The 21,827-nt window shown below is 35.6% G+C and overlaps 1 protein-coding gene across 7 annotated transcripts in view; it reads right to left on the minus strand.

The window, feature by feature from the left end:
- Nucleotides 1–2,203: 2,203 nt before the first annotated feature.
- Nucleotides 2,204–21,827, minus strand: part of TTK (TTK protein kinase) — a 43,111-nt gene continuing 23,487 nt past the window's right edge. For all 7 annotated transcript variants that reach the window (XM_044246736.1, XM_044246744.1, XM_044246779.1 and 4 more), the window contains 9 exons: nucleotides 17,867–17,959; nucleotides 13,732–13,889; nucleotides 13,458–13,609; nucleotides 11,878–12,002; nucleotides 9,762–9,842; nucleotides 5,025–5,201; nucleotides 4,537–4,621; nucleotides 4,121–4,218; nucleotides 2,204–2,705 (listed from right to left, as the gene is read on the minus strand). In XM_044246736.1, the coding sequence (XP_044102671.1) occupies nucleotides 2,622–2,705; nucleotides 4,121–4,218; nucleotides 4,537–4,621; nucleotides 5,025–5,201; nucleotides 9,762–9,842; nucleotides 11,878–12,002; nucleotides 13,458–13,609; nucleotides 13,732–13,889; nucleotides 17,867–17,959 (1,053 nt within the window). In that variant the 3' untranslated portion in view covers nucleotides 2,204–2,621. The remainder of the gene's footprint in view (nucleotides 2,706–4,120; nucleotides 4,219–4,536; nucleotides 4,622–5,024; nucleotides 5,202–9,761; nucleotides 9,843–11,877; nucleotides 12,003–13,457; nucleotides 13,610–13,731; nucleotides 13,890–17,866; nucleotides 17,960–21,827) is intronic.

The following is a 21,827-nucleotide window of genomic DNA, read 5'->3' on the forward strand; positions in this document are numbered from 1 at the left end:
ATGAATATAGATGTGAAAATCTTCAGTAGAATAATAGCAAATCAAATTCAACAATGTATTAAAGGAATTGTACACCACCACTAAGTGAGTTTTATCGTAAGTAGTCAAGGCTGGTGTAACATTAATCACATGAACAATCAATCACATCAACAGGCTACAAAAGAAAATTCACATGACCATTATTAATAGATCCAGAGAAAGCAACTGACAAAATCTAACATCTATTCATGATAAAAACTCTCAGGAAACTAAGAATAAAGGGGAACTTCCTCAACTTAGAGTATCTATAAAAAACATACAGCAAGTCACGTGGGTGGCAGAGTAGGTTGAGATGAAAAACTTCTGCACTATGAAAGACAGTATCAAGAAAATGAGAAGACAAAGACACAGACTGAGAAAAAAAAATTTGCAAAAGGGGGCGCCTGGGTGGCTCAGTGGATTAAGCCTCTGCCTTCAGCTCAGGTCGTGATCTCAGGGTCCTGGGATCGAGCCCTGCATCGGGCTCTCTGCTCGGCGGGGAGCCTGCTTCCCCCTCTCTCTCTCTGCCTGTCTTCTGCCTACTTGTGATCTCTCTCTATCAAATAAATAGATACAAATCTTTAAAAAAATATGCAAAAGACATCTGATAAAGGACTGCTATCCAAAATATATGAAGAATTCTTAAAACTATCGTAACTTTAAGAAAACAAACAACCCAATTTAAAAACTAAGCCAAAGACATCTCATCAAAGATGGTATCAGCTCACAAATAAGCATATGAAAAGATATTACACATCATGTTTCGTCACGGAAATGTAAACGAAAAGAACAATTACATACTACTCCACACCTATTAGAATGGCCAAAATCTCGAACACTGACAACTCCAGACTCTGGTAAGGAAGCGGAGCAACAGAACTTTCGTTTACTGCTGAAAGGAATGCAAAATGGTATAACCACTTTGGAAGACAGTTTGGCAGTTTCTTACAAAACTCAATATACTCTTAAACCATCAATACATCAAACATGCTCCTTGGGGAGTTGAAAACCTCTACACAGATTAGAACAGCTTTATTCATAATTGCCAAAATCTGGAAGCAATCAAGATGACCTACAGTAGGTAATGGATAAACTGTGGTACTTCCATATAATAGAATATTACCAGGCACTGAAAAGAACTGGAGGAATTTTTCTAAGTGAAAGAAACTAATCTGAAAAGGCTACCTATTTTGTAACTCCAACTATATAATGTTCTGGAACAGGCAAAACTATTGAAACAATTAGAAGACCAGCGAGAGCCAGTGATTATGGGGTAGGGGACAGGTGAGTAGGAGTACACAAGATTTTTAGGGCAATGAAAATACTCTATGATAGTATTATGATGGATACTTGTCATCATACATTTGACCAAACGTATAGAATGTATACCACCAAGACTGAACTGTATGTAAACTACAGACTTTGGGTGATTATTATGGTGTGTCATTGTAAGTTCATTATTTTTAACAAATGTACCAGTCTTGTGGGGGGATGCTGATAATGAGGGAGACTGTGCATGTATGGGGGCGAGAGCTATATAGGAAATCTCTACACATTCCCCTCAGTTTTGCTGTGAACCTAAACCAGATCTAAAAGGCTTAATTTTTAAATAGGCCAATTGAAATCTAAAAAAAGAAAAGAAAAGGGGTTGGGAACAAAGTCTACTAGACTCAGTCCTGAAGACTCTAAGACTACATTTGTAATTACCAAGCAAGTCACATAGTGAGGGCATGTCCTATATAACTTATACCACAGAAGCCAGCATGATAGGGCTGCCTGGGTGGGGCTCACTTGTCAAATGTCTGCCTTTGGCTCAGGTCATGATCCCAGGGTCCTGGGGTCAAGCCCCACATCAGGCTCCCTTCTCTTTGGGAAGCCTCTCTTTCCCTCTCCCACTCCCCCACTCCCCCTGCTTGCGTTCCCTCCCTCACTGTGTCTCTCTCTGTCAAATAAGTAAATAAAATCTTTAAAAATAAATAAATAAAATTAAAGAAATAAAAAGCTAATATGATACTCTAAACACCAAGCAATAGATATCATGAAGAATCAGAGAGAATTAAAAGAATCATCAAAGTACAGCCCTAAAACTCTGGACGGTATCAGTACCATAAAGCAATTAGGAAATCTATTTTAGAATGCAAACCCTTTGGAATTTTCTTCTTGAAGTTCATTTACTAAATTCTACTTTTGTGTCTTCCCTTAATTCAATTTTTATTAAGAATTATGCTGCCACACCAGCAGTACATTTGCTTAAAGAAAATAATTATACAATTTTTACATTTTAGTGTCATTTTATGCTACAAAGCTTTATTTACATAGTTCTTCAGAATATATTTCAGTTGTTCACCCACCATTCTAAATGTGAAATGGTATCAAATAGAGTAGATTTACAGGAAAGAATAAGAGAAAACAACTTAATATATACAGTATTATTAGCGGTTATTATTTTTACAGTTTTCTTTTGAAGTTAATGCACTGAATTTTTCTGCCATTGACATCTTAGGGTGAAGTCGTTTTTAAAAGCAGATTTCCACAGAGAATCAAGAGTACAATAGTCTGTATATTTTATAGGTGATATCTGACAACTTATGAGTAGCTGCCAATCATTTTTTCTCCCATTTTTTTTCAAAAGTCTTGGATGAAGAGGAATCATGACTTTCAGCACTACTATAGCGGTCATATAAAGTCTGAAATGAAAAACACACACCTGTTTTGTGACTTCTAAAATTCAATGTCTTATCAGATGAGTAAAGATAACTACATATATTCTAATATGTAGTGAATTTCTCTCTTATTCTTAAAACTAGAAAATTATTTTATAAATGATTGAAGATAATTAAGAACAGTAAACACCTAGCTTGACCTAAGAATCCACTATCATGAGATACAGCTTCATCATTCTATGAAAGAAATGTAACATAGTCATTAATAAGCATATATATATACATCTTAAAGGCCTTACTCTCCCATATTTTTTCTTAAATAGATCCAGTCTTAGATAAATTGCTACACCTTAAAATACACTCATCAGATGTATATCAGATGATATTTCAACTAATAAACAGTTAACCTTAAAAATAGTTATATAAATAAACAGAATTAGCTATATTAAATCTACATATTTTAAAAGATTTAAGACTAAGCCAACCTTTATAAAGATAACACACATCTCTACCCTGAAGGAACACATAACATAACCTTAGTAGTAAAGATAATTCATTTCAATTTTATTTATAAAAGGCCCTAAATAATATACTGGTAAGAAATTTAAAACATGGATATGAAATAGAGTAAAATTAGAAAACAAATTTTGTCCAACTTGAATTGGTAAAGACACTGATTTAACCACAAGCACACAAGAAAATTTAAGAAAAAATTTACCTTAATGCCATGAATGCAAATATAATAGTGAATGTATAATAAATTCCTCTAGAATGTATCAAAGTTTTTGATATCTTAGATTGGCTTTAGAGAGCTAAGAGGGTTTTTAATGTACCATAATTTTATAGTAACACTATAATGGAAATAAATAATTAGTAACTGCTTGGTAACTAAACCAGTTGGTCAATAAGCATATATAGGGCTCTAGGGGTGTGATGGCAACGAGATTAAAAAATGGTGGTATAGATAGAAATAAACACTGGAAGGCTGAATGGAAGGTCTGAGACATTTGCTTTGAGAAATGTTCTGACTGCTGTATACAGCTTTAAGCCATTATATATAACAAACACAGAGATTCTCAAGATGCCTTCTGGAAAAAAAAAATGACTAGAAGAAATTAATTCAAAAGCTGTGTTAAGAATGTTGTTGATTTAAATGACAAATTCCTTATGAAATTTATTCCAGTTGAGATCTGACAGCAATTTTAGGAATGTACCTAATACGACAAAATACTTTCAATTATGCTGTCTGCAGAATAAGAATGTGAATCAACCAGGTCTATATTTGTCAAAAAGCACTCATTAAGTATTTAAATGTAGAAATATGCTTCATAGTTGATGTAATGATTAGACCAACTTTTCTTTGGATTACCTAAGTGTCTTACTCACTAAACTATACAGAACATTTAAAAGTAATGTAGAAAGAGAATAGACATTCTTACTTTAGCAGCTTTCAAAATGGAGTTAGGAGAATTCAGACCAACGAGTTGGCCCAGAACATATTTCATTTCTTCAGTGGTGCCCTTAGCCATCTGGTTACCTGCCAAAACATATAATCAGTAACATGCCCATACCAATATAAAATATAAATTCATAAATGTCAGATACAAATACATTCTGATTAACAGCACAATTAACTGGCCTCTAATCATAGCACTTACCTAGGATAAGTAAATATGAATGCCAGCAAGTAAAAAAAAAAGGAATTTCATTTATGTTAGTATTTTAGCATAAAAGGATCTTCCTTATGGAAGGAGGCAGGCTGGGATGAGAAGCCATTTCATATTCTGTTTTTTTGTTATAGCTAGACATCTCTTTGTATTAGTAGTTACTAATAAACTGATTTTCAAAGAAGTACCTGGGTGAGTTTGAATCTGAACATAAGGATGTGTCAGAAGCTCAGGAATGGATATCCTCTGCTTAGGATCCCTTATTAGACAACACTATAAAAATAAGAATTAAAACACAATCAAGTTTTCTTATGTAATATTGATATAAAGTGTTATTCAAGATTGTATCATACTACAGAAGTTGGTTTCTAGATAGCCTACTCAGAAGTAACAAGATTATTTCACAAGTCATTTTTGCAAAATCCCGAAGTATTCGTAAGTTTTAAAACACCTTCACTTGATCTTAGCCAAAAGGCCGAGAAGCGATTTTTAAAACACCTTCAAAGTGAACTTATCATGACTTAAAAAGTAATTCATTCAGGAATTCCTTTCAATAGACCAGATGTATTTATCAAAGCCAGTTACACAATTCCAATGAGTTCAACTATTTCTTCTAAGCAAATAATTTGAGTATATGAAATACTGTTCTTCTATATTCATATATTATTAATGTTACCTTTAACACATCTTGAAGATCTTTCTCTGGAATATCAGGAAACTCAATTTCATGATTAGGGTCGATTATGGCATGTAATTTAGAAATCTGATTAATTATATGCTGAAATGGTGTCTTCCCATAAGTCATATAGTACAAAATGCAACCTAAGGACCAAACATCACTTTTGGGGCTTATCTAGTTAGGAGGGAAAAAAAAAAAGAATACTAAGTTGCTATAATCTTAACATAAAATTATATGTAAGAATATTTTATACACACATGTACACATAAAATCCCTAACATTTAAAATCATAACTAAACCTCAATGAATGGACAAGTACTAGATTAGATTTACATGAAAAAATATCTTTTTCTAGTTTTATATAGTTGTTATATTTGGTTAGTATATATATCTAGTTGCTATATTTGGTTATTTTATTAAGAGATGAGCTTTCCTTTATGTCTCTTAACAAACTCATAATTAAAATATTTCAACTGAAACATACTATGTTCTTGTCAGCTTGTGAAAATATTAAAAAGTAAAGAACTGCAAGTCTTAAATTTACTTGTTTTCTCCAAAATTATTGGATTACAATAAATAATTTTTAATATTTTATTTATTAGAGAGAGATCAAAAAGGTGAGAGCGGGGGAAGGAGCAGAGGCAGAGAGAGAGAGAGAGTGAAAGAGAAACAATCCCAAGGAGACTCTGTGCTAAGCACAAGGCAGGGCTTGATCTCACCACTGAGGGAGATCATGACTTGAGTCGAAATCAAAAGTCAGACACTTACCTGATTAAGCCACCCACGTGCCCCAGGATTAGGATAAATTTTTATATAAATGCATAACATATAAGTATGCATAGATTTTTTTTTTTAATGTTTAAGTTGAGCTATCCTAAACCCAAGAATACATTTAGAGCCAGGCTGGGCTAGATTTGATTCCTGGCCTTATTACTGGCTAGTAATTCTATGTAGATCCATTTCCTCAGCTCTAAAATAGAAATAATAAAAGTATATTGTCATGGTCATTAAATGAATGATATAACCATGAGATACATATAACCATAGAGAGTAATTTCTGAGTATAGTAAGTAATCAAGGAATGTTATTTCCTATTAAGTGTTCTTTGCATTAAATACTCTCATTAGAAATAATGCAATATTAAAACAATCATCATTTTGACTTTAAAAAGAACAAGAATAAGATAAAATATAGAAGTGGGAATAATAAATGAGAAGGGTTAAATTCCTTTTAAAAGGCAGATACTCAAATATACATTAAAACAAAATATAGATGTTGTCAAAAAAAATTCATCTAAACCAAATGAGGAAAAAAGAAAAAAAATGGACACATAACCAAATGCAAAAAAAAAGGGGGGGTAGAATAGGAATATTAATATTAGAAAAAGAGAGTAGGAACATAGCAGTATACTTCTAAAAACGGAAAAGCCATTGTAAAATGCCAAATTTAAAATTTAAAATGACCAACTAAGAGGAGAGGATAGTCACAAATATCTATGCATTGAAACTACATTTAATAGAACTATATTAAGTAAAAACTGTATTAAATTCTCTTGGGGGGAGTGGTAGAGAAACTGTCACATGCCTTTCAGAAAATGGCAGATAAAACAGATTCCACTATCTGAACACAAAGAAAACTAAAAATGAATTAATAATGATTAAAAACCATCCTCCAACTTAACCATCTGGAAATTAAATCAATTTCTAAATAAATCATGGATTTAAAAGAATTTCAAATTATGGAAAAATGGCAGTGGCTGTGGCAATAGTTGTTCTTATTTATTTCTTTAATTGATGTATGGTTGACAGACGTTACATTAGTTTCAGGTGTACAACACAGTGGTTTGACAACTCAACATACTATGCTATGCTCACCTTAAGTGTGGCTGCCACCTGTCATCACACAACTGTTAAAATACCACTGACTCTATTCTCTGTGCGTGCCTTTCATCCCCTGACTTACTCATTCTGTAAATGGGAGTCCAGTACCTCCCACTCCTCTTCACCCATTTTGCACAATCTCTTAGCCTCCTCCCCTCTGGCAACCATCACTGTTCTCTATATATGAGTCTGTTCTTTTTGTTTATTTGTTTTACTTTTTAGATCACAGCATCACTTTTCAATCTGTCCAAATCCCAAAATAGAGAAGTCTGTTAGCAAAACCATATACAGAAAATATTTACAATAAAACTAAGTAAAAAACTACTCATGAACCCCAGAATATGAATGGAGACAAACTACCAGCAGCCACAAAAACTGAATGGTAGAGGTAGCTGAAACAGAAAGAAGAGGGAAATAGTGAATGTGCCTGATAGATCTCAGAACAGAAACTCCAAGCAGCCAATAGATATTCAGTGGAAAGTAATTTGAGAACAGCTGAGCTCTTTACCAGGAGGGATTACCTCACATGTTGAGATAAAAAATTTGTCTTCTATTCAGAATCACTAAGGCCATTGGATAGCAGGTGTTTCAAATGACCGGAGATTTACTCATAATATTAAAGCACTGAGTTGACAACTGAAAAATCTGAACTCTACATGCAATTCAAAATAAATCTTACTTAAAAAAAAACTTATAGGGGCGCCTGGGTGGCTCAGTGGTTAAGCCGCTGCCTTCGGCTCAGGTCATGATCTCAGGGTCCTGGGATCGAGCCCCGCATCGGGCTCTCTGCTCGGCAGGGAGCCTGCTTCCTCCTCTCTCTCTCTGCCTGCCTCTCTGCCTGCTTGTGATCTCTCTCTGGCAAATAAATAAATAAAAATCTTAAAAAAAAAAAAAAAAAACTTATAGTATTTTAAAACTAAAATCACACATTTTAGAAGTTAATGAAAATAACAAATACTACAAAACATGTCTAGGTAGAATTTAAAGTAAAACTCCAAGTAAAAATTAGTTTTAATTAAAAAGATTACAAAAATTAAATTAGCAATTATTTAAGTCCAGAAACTAGAGGGACACCTGTTGGCCCAGTAGGTTAAGAGTCTGCCTTTGGCTCAGATCATGATCCCAGTGTTCTGGGATCTAGCCCCACAATGGCTCTTTGCTCAGTAGTGAGCCTGCTTCTCTTCTCCCTCTTTCTCAGCCTGCCGCTCCCCCTGCTTATGCGCGCACACTCGCGCTTGCGCTCTCGTGCTCTCTCTCTCTCTCTGTCAAATAAATAAATTCTTTTAAAAAAATCCCAGAAACTAGAAAAAAAGAGAAAGAAACCTGAAGGAAATAAAAATAATAAAAATAAAAGCAGAAACTAATAATTAGAGAACAAGTGAAAACAGAATAAAGACTTTGTTTTTTAAGATTAACAAAACCTTAGTAAGTCTAACCAAGAAGAAAAAAGACAACAAATCTAAGTATTAAAAGGGGAAGCTAAAGATATAAAAAATTTTTTTATGAGAGATTCTGACATAATATTATATCAGTTATTTGAGAAGATATTTATTTATTTATTTGTTTATTTAAAGATTTTATTTTTTTTTTCACAGAGAAACAGAGAGAGAGGGAACACAAGCAGGAGTGGGAGAGGGAGAAGCAGGCCTCCCACTGAGCAGGGAACCCCATGCGGGGCTTGATCCCAGAACCCTGGGGTCATGACCTGAGCCTAAGGTAGATGCTAATGACTGAGCCACCCAGGCGCCCCTGAGAAGATATTTAGAAGCCACAACTTTCTAGGACAGAAAATACAATTAGTAATTACATTCATTAAGCAATTATTTTGAACTAGATAATGTATTGATTTATATTCTTTCTTATTTAATCTTCAATTACTGTTTATTTTTATTTATTTTTTAAAAGATTTATTTATTCTGAAAGAAAGAGAAACACGCATACACGTGTGCGAGCAGAAGGGGCAGAAGGAGAGAGAAAGAGATGCAAATGCAGAGCCTGACCGAGGTGTGGAGGGGGTGTGCACTCAATCTCAGGACCCTGCTGATATCCTGACCTGAGCCAAAATCAAGAGTCCGACCTTAACCGACTAAGCCACCTAGGTGCCCCTCAATTAGTTTTTAATGGTATTATTTGTAAACTTAATTTATAGATGAAGAAAGTAGGCAAGTTAAGTCACAAAGATATTTGTTAATGAAAAGGTTGATCTATTGCTTGAATGCAGGTCCTTGCATTAAACGTGTGCTTGCACATACAGTGTGACATTGTTCCAGAGGAAGAAGGATTAGTTTGGAAGCCAGAGGCATCCTGGCAGGCAAAAGGAGTCCAACAAGGGACACTAATGAGACTAACACAAAGCTCACTGAGGTGGTGAAATAAGGTAAGTAGGAAAGTAGCCTGTGGCAAGCTGGGAAAAAAATTACAGATGAGATTTACACTTGGTAATGCAGAATTCACAAATAAATAAATAGTAAGAGATAAAAATGTAAGAACCAAAGAAGAAACCAAAGACTTTAAACATTATCAATTCAATACCATTTAAGGTGTCCAAATCAGAGCTAATTTAATCTTAATTTCTACTTTTAATTTTAAAACCTCTAAATATCCTGGTAACATTTCTTATTGGAGCACATTGTTGAGACATCATAGAAGCACAATAGTAAAAGAACAGTCTTAAATCAATAAATAACAGTGAAATTAAATCCCATGACAATTTGCTTAAGAAAGCAAGGTCTCCATAATGGCCTAAAAAGTTTTAGAACTTAAGCAACTTTGAGTTAGCTGTTAAGTTTAATCAGTGTATAGCCCATTCCCTATTGATGTCCAATAAATGGGATGTAAATAACCTTCATAGTACCTTTGACTTGGATTTCCCATTCTCTCTTGAGGAAGACATATCTTTGATTGCTTCTGGTGGCATATAATTAACTGTACCAACCTGTATGCCAAATCATAGAAAACACAAATCAATGAAAATACTTTATTTTGCCTTTGATTTTTTAAAACACAGATGTTAGACTCTTGGAAACGTGAATGATTACAAATATTGCAGTAAGTTTTTAAAAACTCAAGTAACTGACAAGAATATTAGGACATAAATTTCTTTACAACTCTAGCAAATTAGATTCATAATCAGAAAAGTTATTCCTTTCAGAATGCTGAGCTTTTTCTGTGATGATGAAGAGTAACTACCATAAAAACTATTGATGCTAAAATTATATTAAAAGTCATAAATTTTGAAGGAATTAACATCACTCATTTCTGTGCTGGAATAGACCCAAAATGCTTTTCTTAAAAAAAAAAAAAAAAAAATCAACCAACCAACTTATCAAAATTCTAGATATGTCTCCAAGTATTCCCCGGACCTATGTCCAGAGTGAGATGGGGCAGGTATATAAATCATGCAAGAGCTTCCACAGTCAGATTATGCCAACCTTATGAGGCATTTATTTTATTCTAAAACAAATGATTCTGTTTTCAAACAAAGAATACCTGTATTTAGAACCTTGCCATAGAGGATATCTTCAAGCTGATTTACAACTAAATGTTCAGCCGTACATTTTTAAAAATTTATTTATTTATGTTAGAGAGCAAGAGCATGCTTGCATGCATGTGAGGACATGAGCAGGGGAGGGGCAGGAGATCAAGAGCAGCAGATTCCCCATTGAGCAGGGAACCTGACCTAGGGCTCCATCCCATGACCCTGAGATCACAATGTGAGCTGAAATCAAGAGTTGGACACTTAGCTAACTAAGCCACCCAGGAGCTCTAATGTTCAGCCACACTGACAATACAAAGAGAAGTCACTGTCAAATAGAATTTTTTCAAGGACATACTGTCCATCTATTCCTCCTAAAAAAGGTCTAGTTTTACTTCTAGGATTATGGCAGATCCACATCAAAAACCTGCATATGCGGAACACATCATATTGGCTCCAAGCAGGATTATATTTAGTTATTTTTTAGTGTCATCACCTTAGTTTTTATGGGGACAAATGTATTAAGTTTATGACTGCATATCCTATTAGAAAAATGCAGTTGGGTACAGTACTCATTATGGTGTTTCCACTATGAAGGCCCACTTGAGAAATTTTTTTCAGGGGAGCGTGAGTGGCTCAGGCAGTTAAGTGGCCATCCCTAGATTTCTGCTTGTGTCGTGATCTCAAGGACCTCGGATCGAGCTTCCCACTCATCGGGGAATTTGCTTAAGGATTTTCTCTCTCTTTCTCCCTCTGCCTCTCCCCTCACTTGCACTTGCTGCTTGCTTGCTCTCTCTCTGAAATAAGAAAAATAAATCTTAAAAAAGTTACTAAAAAAAAAAAGGATTTTTTAAAATGCAAGTGATAGGAAAAGCTTTACTTCTCCAGAAGAATGAAATAATCTTACCTCAGAGACAATGAAAAATATGTAACTGAAATTTCCTCTTTGGTTGTTACCAGGTATTTCTGAGATGGTTTCAGGTGAACTCAAGATCATGACCAAGATGATCTCCAAGATAGGTATTACTGCTTCTCTACTTCAACTATAGGAAAATCATTCAAAATTGCTCAATTTATTTCTACCTGATATTGGCTTCCTACACTAAAGTGTATTAAATATGGTTTTGATTCTTTTTTTTTTTTTTTTAAAGATTTTATTTATTTATTTGTCAGAGAGAGATTGGGAGAGAGTGAGCACAGGCAGGCAGAATGGCAGGCAGAGGCAGAGGGAGAAGCAGGCTCCCCGCTGAGCAAGTAGCCTGATGTGGGACTCGATCCTAGGATGCTGGGATCATGACCTGAGCCGAAGGCAGCTACTTAACCAACTGAGTCACCGAGGCATCCCTGGTTTTGATTCTTAAAGTATTTATTCTTATACAAAGGTTTTAAGTCCTTTAAAGAATGAGGAGGGAAAAAATAAAATCCCTGTTAGCAAAATGCTTTATGGGTAAAAAGGAATCGAACTGTAGTGTGTGGTAACCAACCATTCACTTACCTGAGAGTCTTTAACAATACTTGTTGTATCTGGTTGCATTTGGTTTGCAATCCCAAAGTCAATTAACTTTAGCATTCCATCAACTATCAGAAAGTTAGCAGGTTTCAGATCACTGTGAACGATGCCTTTAGAATAAAAATCCATTGTAATATTAAACAATGTAAAACATTGTAAGTATCAAAAATTTTCACAATCTACTGGCCAAGTTGATTCCTTTAGTCAATCAAATTAAATGTTCATTTTTAATATTTTCTAAAAAGAAACAGCACCTGCTATGTGCCAGATACTCCTCTAAGTTTGCTGCTTAGATTGAATCACTTAATTTTCATACCAGCACTGGGTAATTACTGTACTATTATTATCCCCACTTTTTAAGAGAGGAAGCTAAGACAAAGAGCTTGAGTAATTTGTTCAAGATCATATAGCCTTAAGTGACAGGGCCAGACTTGACCCAGGCAGTCTGGCTTCAGAGTTAATAATCTTAAAACCACTGTGATTCACCAACTACTATATAACATTGTAAATTATACTGCCAGGTGTTAAGACCCTAATCCCTACAACCCTGACCTTAATCACTGATGAATTATCTTTTAATTTACAGGAGACATGAGGGGAAAAAAATTACAATTATCTAAGTTAAATGTTATTTTTTAAAAAAGGATACAGTAAAGGCAGAGAAGTCCTAAAAAGAACCTAGTCCAAGTAAAGTAAAAAAACAAACAAACAAAAAAAACTTAGGGCTAACAATTGAAAAAGAATGAAACTAACTCCCATACAAAATGACCAAGAGAATGAGAGAAATAAACATCTCAGATTTTTGAGATGCCCAAACCCCAAAGTCTCAGATCTGCTATCACGAACTACTTGGAGACCCAGTTAATGGACTATGTTAATACTAATAAAGATATGGTGGGTGGGGCCTGGGTGGCTCAGTGAGTTAAGGGGAGGGGATATATTGGGCAGAGGCTTCTGCCTTTGGCTCAGGTCATGATCTCAGGGTCCTGGCATCGAGCCCCACATCAGACTCTCTGCTCAGCGGGGAGCCTGCTTCCCCTTCTCTCTGCCTGCCTCTCTGCCTACTTGTGATCTCTCTCTGTGTCAAAAAAATAAACAAAATCTTAAAAAAAAAAAAAAAAGATATGGGTATATTTTGCATTATGGATACATTATGGCTGTGGGGACTTGAGTTCATGCACTATATCCTTTGGTAAAAATGCTTTAAAGAAATGGTTTTTTGGGGCACCAGGGTGGCTCAATGGGTTAAAGCCTCTGCCTTCAGCTCAGGTCATGATCTCAGGGTCCTGGCATCGAGCCCCGCATCAGGCTCTCTGCTTAGCAGGGAGCCTGCTTCCTCCACTCTCTCTGCCTGCCTATCTGCCTACTTGTGATCTCTGTCAAATAATTAAAATCTTAAAGAAAAAAGAAAAGGTGTTTTGTCCCTTCATCTTTAAATGAGCTTCCAAATATTTATCTTGTCTAAAGGTGCCAATAACAAATACCTAAAAATTAATAGTGTATTTCTCTAAGATGACAGTATTAATGATTATTATAACTCTGCATAAGAAGAGATTTTAAAATACCATGTTGATGAATTGTGTAAACTGCCTCCAACATATTTTTCCAGTAACTTTTGCGTTCCCATGGATTGATGGATTTTTTCTTTTTAAGCCAACTATTTAGGTCTATATTTCCACACTCCATTACCATGTAAATGTACTGGTCCGTGATTTCACTGCCATTAAAAACAAATTAAAAATCCAAAACAATACATGGTTAGTTTATACTATTAAGATTCACTAATTCTAAAGAATTATACCAAAAATAATTTTCTTTTTAAATTAAAAAAATTCTTACTAATCATAAAGTCGGATGATCTTATCACTGTGTTGTTGTAGTTTATTTAAGTAAGCGATTTCATTCCGGTAACTCTCAATTGTTTGATTATCTGCTTCTTCTAAGTTCACATATTTTATGGCATGTATCTGTTTCTTTTCATTCAATACCTGGAATACCTACATAGTAGAACAAAAGAAAAAGTTTAGAATGCACTACATTTACATTATCGTAAGACTTCTCTATTTATTAGACTTTTAGGTTAAGGAATACTGATATGAATAATCAAAGAAAGCTGGGCTTATTTTGAGTATTGAAGGGAAAAAATCTTAGAAGAGTTAAAAGACCATTCTCAGCTACCTATGACAATGGGCATTCTAAGATTTTATGTATTTATTTGATAGAGATCACAAGTAGGCAGAGAGGCAGGCAGAGAGAGGAGGAAGCAGGCTCCCCGCTAAGCAGAGAGCTGGATGCAGGGATCGATCCCAGGACTCTGGGATCATGACCTGAGTCGAAGGCAGAGCGCTTAACCCACTGATCCACCCAGGCACCCCAACAATGGGCATTCTATAATGCAAAGGAGTAAACCTAAAAAGTTTTTATATTAACATTTAAAAAAGATAAGTGCAATTTCATATATATTTGTAACTCTATCAGATGCCTTAACCAGGAAAATAACCTAAAGAAGAAGACATTCAAAAATGTTAAGAACATCTAAGGGCTGTCATAAAGAGTCAATTCATTTCACAGATGGTGTTTTTTCCATCATGCCTGGAACTGACATTTCATTCATGTGGTAGAGAGTATTTTAAAATCTGTAGTAATTGTAAGCTATATGGATATTCAGTTGTGAAAAGTGGATTAGGTCCAATTTTCAAAGTCAAGTTGATAGGAACAAGATGTTCCTATAAGCCCACTGTCAGGATCTCTGAGGTCCAGATTAAACTGCTCCGGCTATAATGATATTAACTTTTAACCAATGTTGTTGGGGCAGGTAATACATTTTGAAAAATAGAAAACCCTGTTAATGTGTCTAACTTTCAACAAATATGCAATAGGGTTGAGGCTTCTGAAATGCATGAATATAAATACAAATGCCTGGGCAAGCAAGAAAAATTACATTCATTTATCCCTTTGGACTCAATGAAATAAAATATCATTTACTCAAAAGCCATTTAACCTTGACTACCCAGCAGGTTGGGGCAAGGAATACGAAAGGAAATGTTATGAGAATCATGCATTGTAACTGCACTAATAAGCTTAGTTACTTTAAAGTTTTAAATACAAAACTCTAACAAAGTATTACCAGTTTTACTTGCACACATAGCAAATTAGACAGGGACAGGCATTAAAACAGTGATAGGGAAAGACAGCAGAAAATAACAAGGGAAGAGATAAAAGGAATTTTAAAATATATAAAGGCACTTTGTAAAAGGTAAACAGCCTTACTCAGAGAATTGGAAGTATTTACTACTCTAATACAATTAAAATTTTGTTACTAGTATCTACCACACAGGTTTGGAAGGATGACCAAGATGATATATTTGGAGTGCAGCAAAGTTACCTACTATCTTTAGGGCCTATTAGGACAGAATAAAGTGTACATTTTAGAACCTATTAAAGTTGTTGGGTTTAACAGAAAGAGGATTTGCAGGATATTAAAACAACATAATAAGATCTCAAAGTTTTAGAGGAAATGAAAACTTTTAAATCAAGTTTTTCATGTATGTGCTTTCACTCCCCTATTGCCCCTACTCTGGCAAAACTCTTACAACAACTAATGATTAGGTAGCCCTTATTTCCATTTCATAGAGATAGGACCAGTTATCATTTTCAGTTTCATGGAAAGTTAAAGAAATAGAAATAGTTAAAGAAATGGCCAGTGTCATGACCATTCCTAATTGCCCCCATGACCTTTCTAAATGCTCTTCATACAGTATATGTTGGTCACTGTCTAAACTCTAGAATAGAACACTGTTTCATAAAGCATGTTGCTCTCTTTCTCTGAGGCATGGTGATTTTTTCAACTCCACTATAACAATTAAAGGTAATCATATTAAAAAAAAAAAATATGGGCCAGTCAAGCCTTTATCACCTGGCTCTTAATTTAAGCTAGGATTGTCATTATGCTCCAAGGAAAAAATGTTTAAAACATCAGCAAGATCATTTTATATCCTCTGAAAACATGCCACTAATATCACACCTTGACACTATTCAAATATAACTAAAGAATAATAAATATTAACCAAAGAATTCCTATTAAAGCAACTAAATCAGGTAATTCTAACATATTGATAAAAATGAATTGTATTGTCCCTTTGTTCTCATGCCTGAAATTTGAGACAATGGAAAGAAGAAAATGTATACAAAAAAGAAACTAATATTATTGAACAATTGTTACACATCGTAATATACCTACCTTATTTATAATAAGCTAACACAGCAGTCTTAAAGATATCTAGTTATTGTTAGCTGGCTTAGAAAATACATAAAACTTAAACCCAATGGGGTTTGCTTCATAGATCATCCTTAACAATTTAAAACAGCAAGAGTTGAGTAAGGACATTCATCCACAAATTACTTTAATCTGTTACATTCTAGGCACTATTTCAGGTTACAGAGCAAATATTGTTGAGGAAATCAGACAAACATCCCTACCTTGATGCAACTCACATTCAAATGCAGGAAGGAAATTACAGAGCACATTAGAAGATGAGCTACAGAGCAAAATAAAGAAGGAAATGGAGCTCACCAGCAATTGGAAGGTGGGAGGTGTGGTCAAGGAAGGCCTGATTGAGAAGACATTTGAGCAAAGAGGATGAGCAAAGAGATGAGGATGTCTAGAGGAAAACTGACTCTTATGTGAAAATACACCAGGAGAGCAAGGATTGAATCAATGAGACTAAGAAGGCTATTATAACAAACCAGGTGAAAATATGGCAGCTGATTTGACCAAAATGTTAACAGTAGCGGTGGTGAGAAATAGTCACATGCTGGATATCCTCTGAGGTAAAACCAGCAAGATTTGCTGATTGGCTGGATGTATGTGAGAGAGAAAGTGAAGTCAATGATTCCAGAGTTTTTGGCCTAACTAGTGGAAGAACAAAGTTGCCATTTACTGAACTGGGAAAGACTGGAGCCAGAGTAATGTTCAGGACATATTAAGTTTTAAATACCTGGTAGATACCCGAGAAGAGATAGAGAGCAGTCATACTGGATATATAAGTCTGGAATTCAAGGGAGAGGTCTGAGTTAGAAATATGTTTGGGAATTATCAGCATATACAGGATACTTAAATTCAGGAGACTGGACAACACCAAAGGAGTGAAGTGAGTTTAGGAAGAGAAGAGATCAAGGGCTGAGGCCTGGGGCATTGTGTCATTAAGATAAGAGACATGAAGAAGACTGGAAAGGAAAGGCCAGTTGGAGAAGAGGAAAACTGAGAGAGGCCAAATGGGGGCAAAAAAAGTTTCAACAAGGCAAGAACAATCAACTGCCCCAAATGCTGAGTAACCCACAATTAAAGCTAAGAATTAGATTTGGCAAAAAATATGGAGATCATTGGTGATCCTGATAACTGTTTTGGTGAGGGATGAAGATAAAAATCAGACTTAAGTAGATTTGAGAACAGATTAAGAACTAAAGATGGTACAAGTATAGATAACTCTTTTGAGGTGCTTTCCACCCAGAGAATTAGAACTGTATTAATTTAGAACTCAGATAAATTTAGCAAATTCCAATTCCAGAAATTTCACATTACTAAACTGTTTTTGAAAAGAAAAACTCAAAAAACTCAAAAAATTAATCAAATATCTTGCCGAATTAGCCCAAAATGTTATTCAAAATATTATTCACACAAGACAGTTTGTGATATAGCTTCATTTGCCATCCTGAAGTCAATACTAATGTCATTTAGAGAAGAAATTTGGAAGCACAAGACATCAGAGGGAAGAACAGAGAACTGAAATTAAGAGATAGGCCTAAAGAGATATGTCACTTGTAGAGAGGAAATGGGAGCAGGGGATGAGAAGGGTTTTTTGGCTCAAAAGCAATACAGGCCCCTAGGTGCTATGAAAAAAGAGCCCTAAAAGGTAAAAAGACAAAGAAAGGAAGTTTAAAACATTTTTATCTCTTAAACATTTAAGATACTTACCTTACTTGAGCCTCCACTTCCTATCTGCTTCAATATAGAATACATTCTTCCTTTAACTGAAATGCATTCATTTGTTGAAGAGGATGCTGAGATCTAAATAATTAAAAAATATAAAGATTCAAAGGTGCAAAGAATATGCCTGAGAAATTAGCTTGCATTTAGTAGAGTGAAATGCTTCCAATTTTGAAATTATCTTAAATTTTAAGTAATTAAGTATCAGTCACAATATTATTATTATTATTATTTTTTTAAAGATTTTATTTATTTATTTGACAGACAGAGATCACAAGTAGGCAGAGAGGCAGGCAGAGAGAGAGGAAGGGAAGCAGGCTTCCTGAGCAGAGAGCAGGACCCTGGGATCATGACCTGAGCCGAAGGCAGAGGCTTAACCCACTGAGCCACCCAGGCGCCCCCAGTCACAATATTTTAAGGAGGAAATTTACTTTATTTTAGTCAAAGAAATAAATTTATTAATGTGTAAACTTCCTAGGTGTCCCCCTCTAACTTGCTTTTTAATTAATTTATTTATTTTAAAAGATTTTATCTATTTACTTGACAGAGAGAGTGCCTGCAGAAGCAGGGGGAGCTGCAGAGGGAGAGGAAGAAACAGGGCTTCCCACTGAGCAGGGAAACCAACTCAGCGCTTAATCCCAGGACGGGATGTTCAACTGGCTATGCCACCCAGATGCCCCCACTTCTTTTTTTAAAAAATTGTTTTAAATTTAAGTGCAGGGGGCGCCTGGGTGGCTCAGTGGGTTAAGCCGCTGCCTTCGGCTCAGGTCATGATCTCAGGGTCCGGGGATCGAGTCCCGCATCGGGCTCTCTGCTCAGCAGGGAGCCTGCTTCCCTCTCTCTCTCTCTGCCTGCCTCTCCATCTACTTGTGATTTCTCTCTGTCAAATAAATAATAAATAAATAAATTTAAGTGCAGTTGACATACAATGTTATATTAGGTTCACCTGTACGTTTTAGAAACGTAAAATGATTTAAGATCTCTTCCAATATACAAACTCACAAGCTATTACTTTTCACCTTATTCTTTTTTCTTTTTTAAAAATTTATTTAACAGCCAGATCACAAGTAGGCAGAGAGGCAGGCAGAGAGAAAGGGGGAAGCAGGCTCCCCGGCGAGCAAAGAGCCTGATGTGGGGCTTGATCCCAGAACCCTGGGATCATGACCTGAGCTGAAGGCAGAGGCTTTAACCCACTGAGCCACCCAGGAACCCCATTATTCCTTTTTCTTATAAAAACCTCTTTACTTACATAAAAAAAACAATTATATCTATATTCTTTCTCCTCATTTAGCATTACATTATAAAGAAAGCATTATACTAAGGTGCTTAAAGCTCCAGAGTCAATCAGACAAATGCAAATTTCAGCAATGCCCTTTTTCTGCTGGGTGACCTTCAACACGTAAGTTAATCTGAACTTCAGCATCCACTTCAGCAAACTTTTTGCTCCTGCCCTAGTGCAACATTCCCCTTCTTTCCTTCCTGTACACTAGGGCTCTCTGCAGACCTATAAATGCTTTGCACCAATGGAGTGCAATGGAAGGAGTCCTTCCAAGCTGACAAGGAAGCTGAAGACACAAGAGCACATTATTAGCTGATTAAGTTGAAACAAGTTCTGAAAAAAACCTCAATTTAACCAAGTCCTGCTTTAGATCCCCAAATGTTAGAATTCCCCTGTAATCTTCTACATAATATAAAAGATAAGGATATTAATTTCTTTAACCTCTAGGGTTAAAAAACATTGTTGAGTCATGAAGTATGTTTTCTTTTCCCTTTTTTTAAAAAAAAGATTTATTTATTTGTCAGAGAGAGAGAGAAAGAGCACAAGCAAGGGCAGTAGCTGGCAGAAGGAGAAGCAGGAGCAAGGAGCCTGATGTGGAACTTGATTCCGGGACCTTGGGATCATGACCTGGGTGAAGGCACATGTTTAGCTGACTGAGCCACCCAGGCATCCCTGAAATATGTTTTCTATAAGAAGGTGTTAGGCTTTGGGCGCCTGGGTGGCTCAGTGGGTTAAGCCGCTGCCTTCGGCTCAGGTCATGATCTCAAGGTCCTGGGATCGAGTCCTGCATCGGGCTCTCTGCTCAGCAGGGAGCCTGCTTCCCTCTCTCTCTCTCTGCCTGCCTCTCCATCTACTTGTGATTACTCTCTCTCAAATAAATAAATAAAATCTTTAAAAAAAAAAAAAGGTGTTAGGTTTTGAAATATGTACCTGTTATTTTCCATTAAGTTACAATTTTACCAAAGTTTTTCACTACTTGTTCCTGCTCCTCATCCTTTTTGGAAAATCCTCTCATATCTAAACTAAGAATTTCTGAGAGGGGAAAAAGGCAGTTCAGTGTTTCTTCCCCCTAACTGCTGAAACTGCTGACAGTTTTTAGAGTAAAGTAATTCTGTCTTATTTGATTCAATACATGTGGAGCTCAGTTTCCTACATAGGTCATTCCACATCTCCCTTAGTCCATCCTCCTCACTGTTGCCAGAGTAATTTTTCAAAATGCAGATAAAATCACTTCACTTACCTGCTACCAACTATTGCACAGCTTCATATCCCTCTCAGAGTAAAATTTAAAGAGCCCAGCAGAGGAGTATCTGGGTGGCTCAGTCGATTAAGCATCAGACTCTTGATCTCAGGGTTGCCAAGTTTGAGCCCCAGGTTGGGCTCCACACTGGGCAAAGAGCTTACGTACTTACATACTACACACATAAATAAATAAAAATAAAGGTCCCAGCAGAACCCTAAGGATCACCTCACCCCCGCCTGAGCTCTAGCCACATTCTAGCCCCTTTTCAGTTTCCTCCTGACAATGGCCTTTTCTAAAAGGCTCTTGGCAACTTCACCTAACCATAATTTGACTTGTAGGTATCAACTCAAACAGGATCTGACATGAGTAATAGCTCAATATATGTATTTTGAATCAATGTATATAGGCAAACCTGATCATCTTCCTTTCTTTGTAATTTATTATTTTTCTTCAATCCCCAGAAAACTATTCCTCTTGGGGCAGCTGGGTGGCTCAGTCAGTTAAGTCAATTTAACCGACTGAGCCACCCAAGTGCCCCTCCCTTAAAAAAAAAAAAAGATTTATTTAATTATTTATTTGAAAGAGAGATATATAGAGAGAGAGACAGTTAGAGAAGGAACACGAGCAGGGAGAGTGGGAGAGGGAAAAGCAGGCTTCCTGCTGAGCACAGAGCCAGAATCCTGGGTTCATGACCTGAGCTGAAGGCAGATGCATTTAACTGAGCCATGGAAGTGCCCGCCTTTTTTGTTCTGTTAAATTGTAAAATATACGTAACAAAGAATTTGCATCTTAACCATTTCTAACATACAACTCAGTGTCATTAAGATTAAGTATATGCACACTGTTGTGCAAACATTACCACCATCTATCATCTCATACTGGAACTTTATACCCATTAGACAGTAACTCCCCATTCCTGCCTCTTTCTAGACACTGGAAACCACTGTTCTATTTTCTGTCAGCTAAATTTTTTATCTCTTAATTTGAAATAGCTAATTACCTGTGTGGTTTTTTGGTTGTTGTTCTTTCTGTTTATTTAAATAACAATTGCTACTAACTTTTATTATTCACTAAGTAGCAGATGCTTTTGTAAGTTACGTATATATTAATTAATTCAATCTTCAAAATTATCCTATAGGGTAGGCGGTTTTGTAATTCCCACTTTATATATGATGAAATGGCCAAGGAAAATTTAAGTAACTTACAAAAGTTTACACAGCTGGTAAGTAGTGAGACCAAGATTCATGGTCAGAAAGTTTCCCTTCAGAGTTCAAGCTTTCTACCAGTATTAAGCCACCTCTCAGTTATTAGAAATTAATTTTAGTATTGATATCAGGAGTATTTTTTCTTTAGATGGCAGTACAATTGCTTCACTAACAAAAAATTTCCTTTTTTAAAAATAATTACTTTATATTTTAGTAGCATCT

The sequence above is a fragment of the Neovison vison genome, chromosome 1 (genome assembly GCF_020171115.1).
Source record: "Neovison vison isolate M4711 chromosome 1, ASM_NN_V1, whole genome shotgun sequence".
Lineage (NCBI taxonomy): Eukaryota > Metazoa > Chordata > Mammalia > Carnivora > Mustelidae > Neogale > Neogale vison.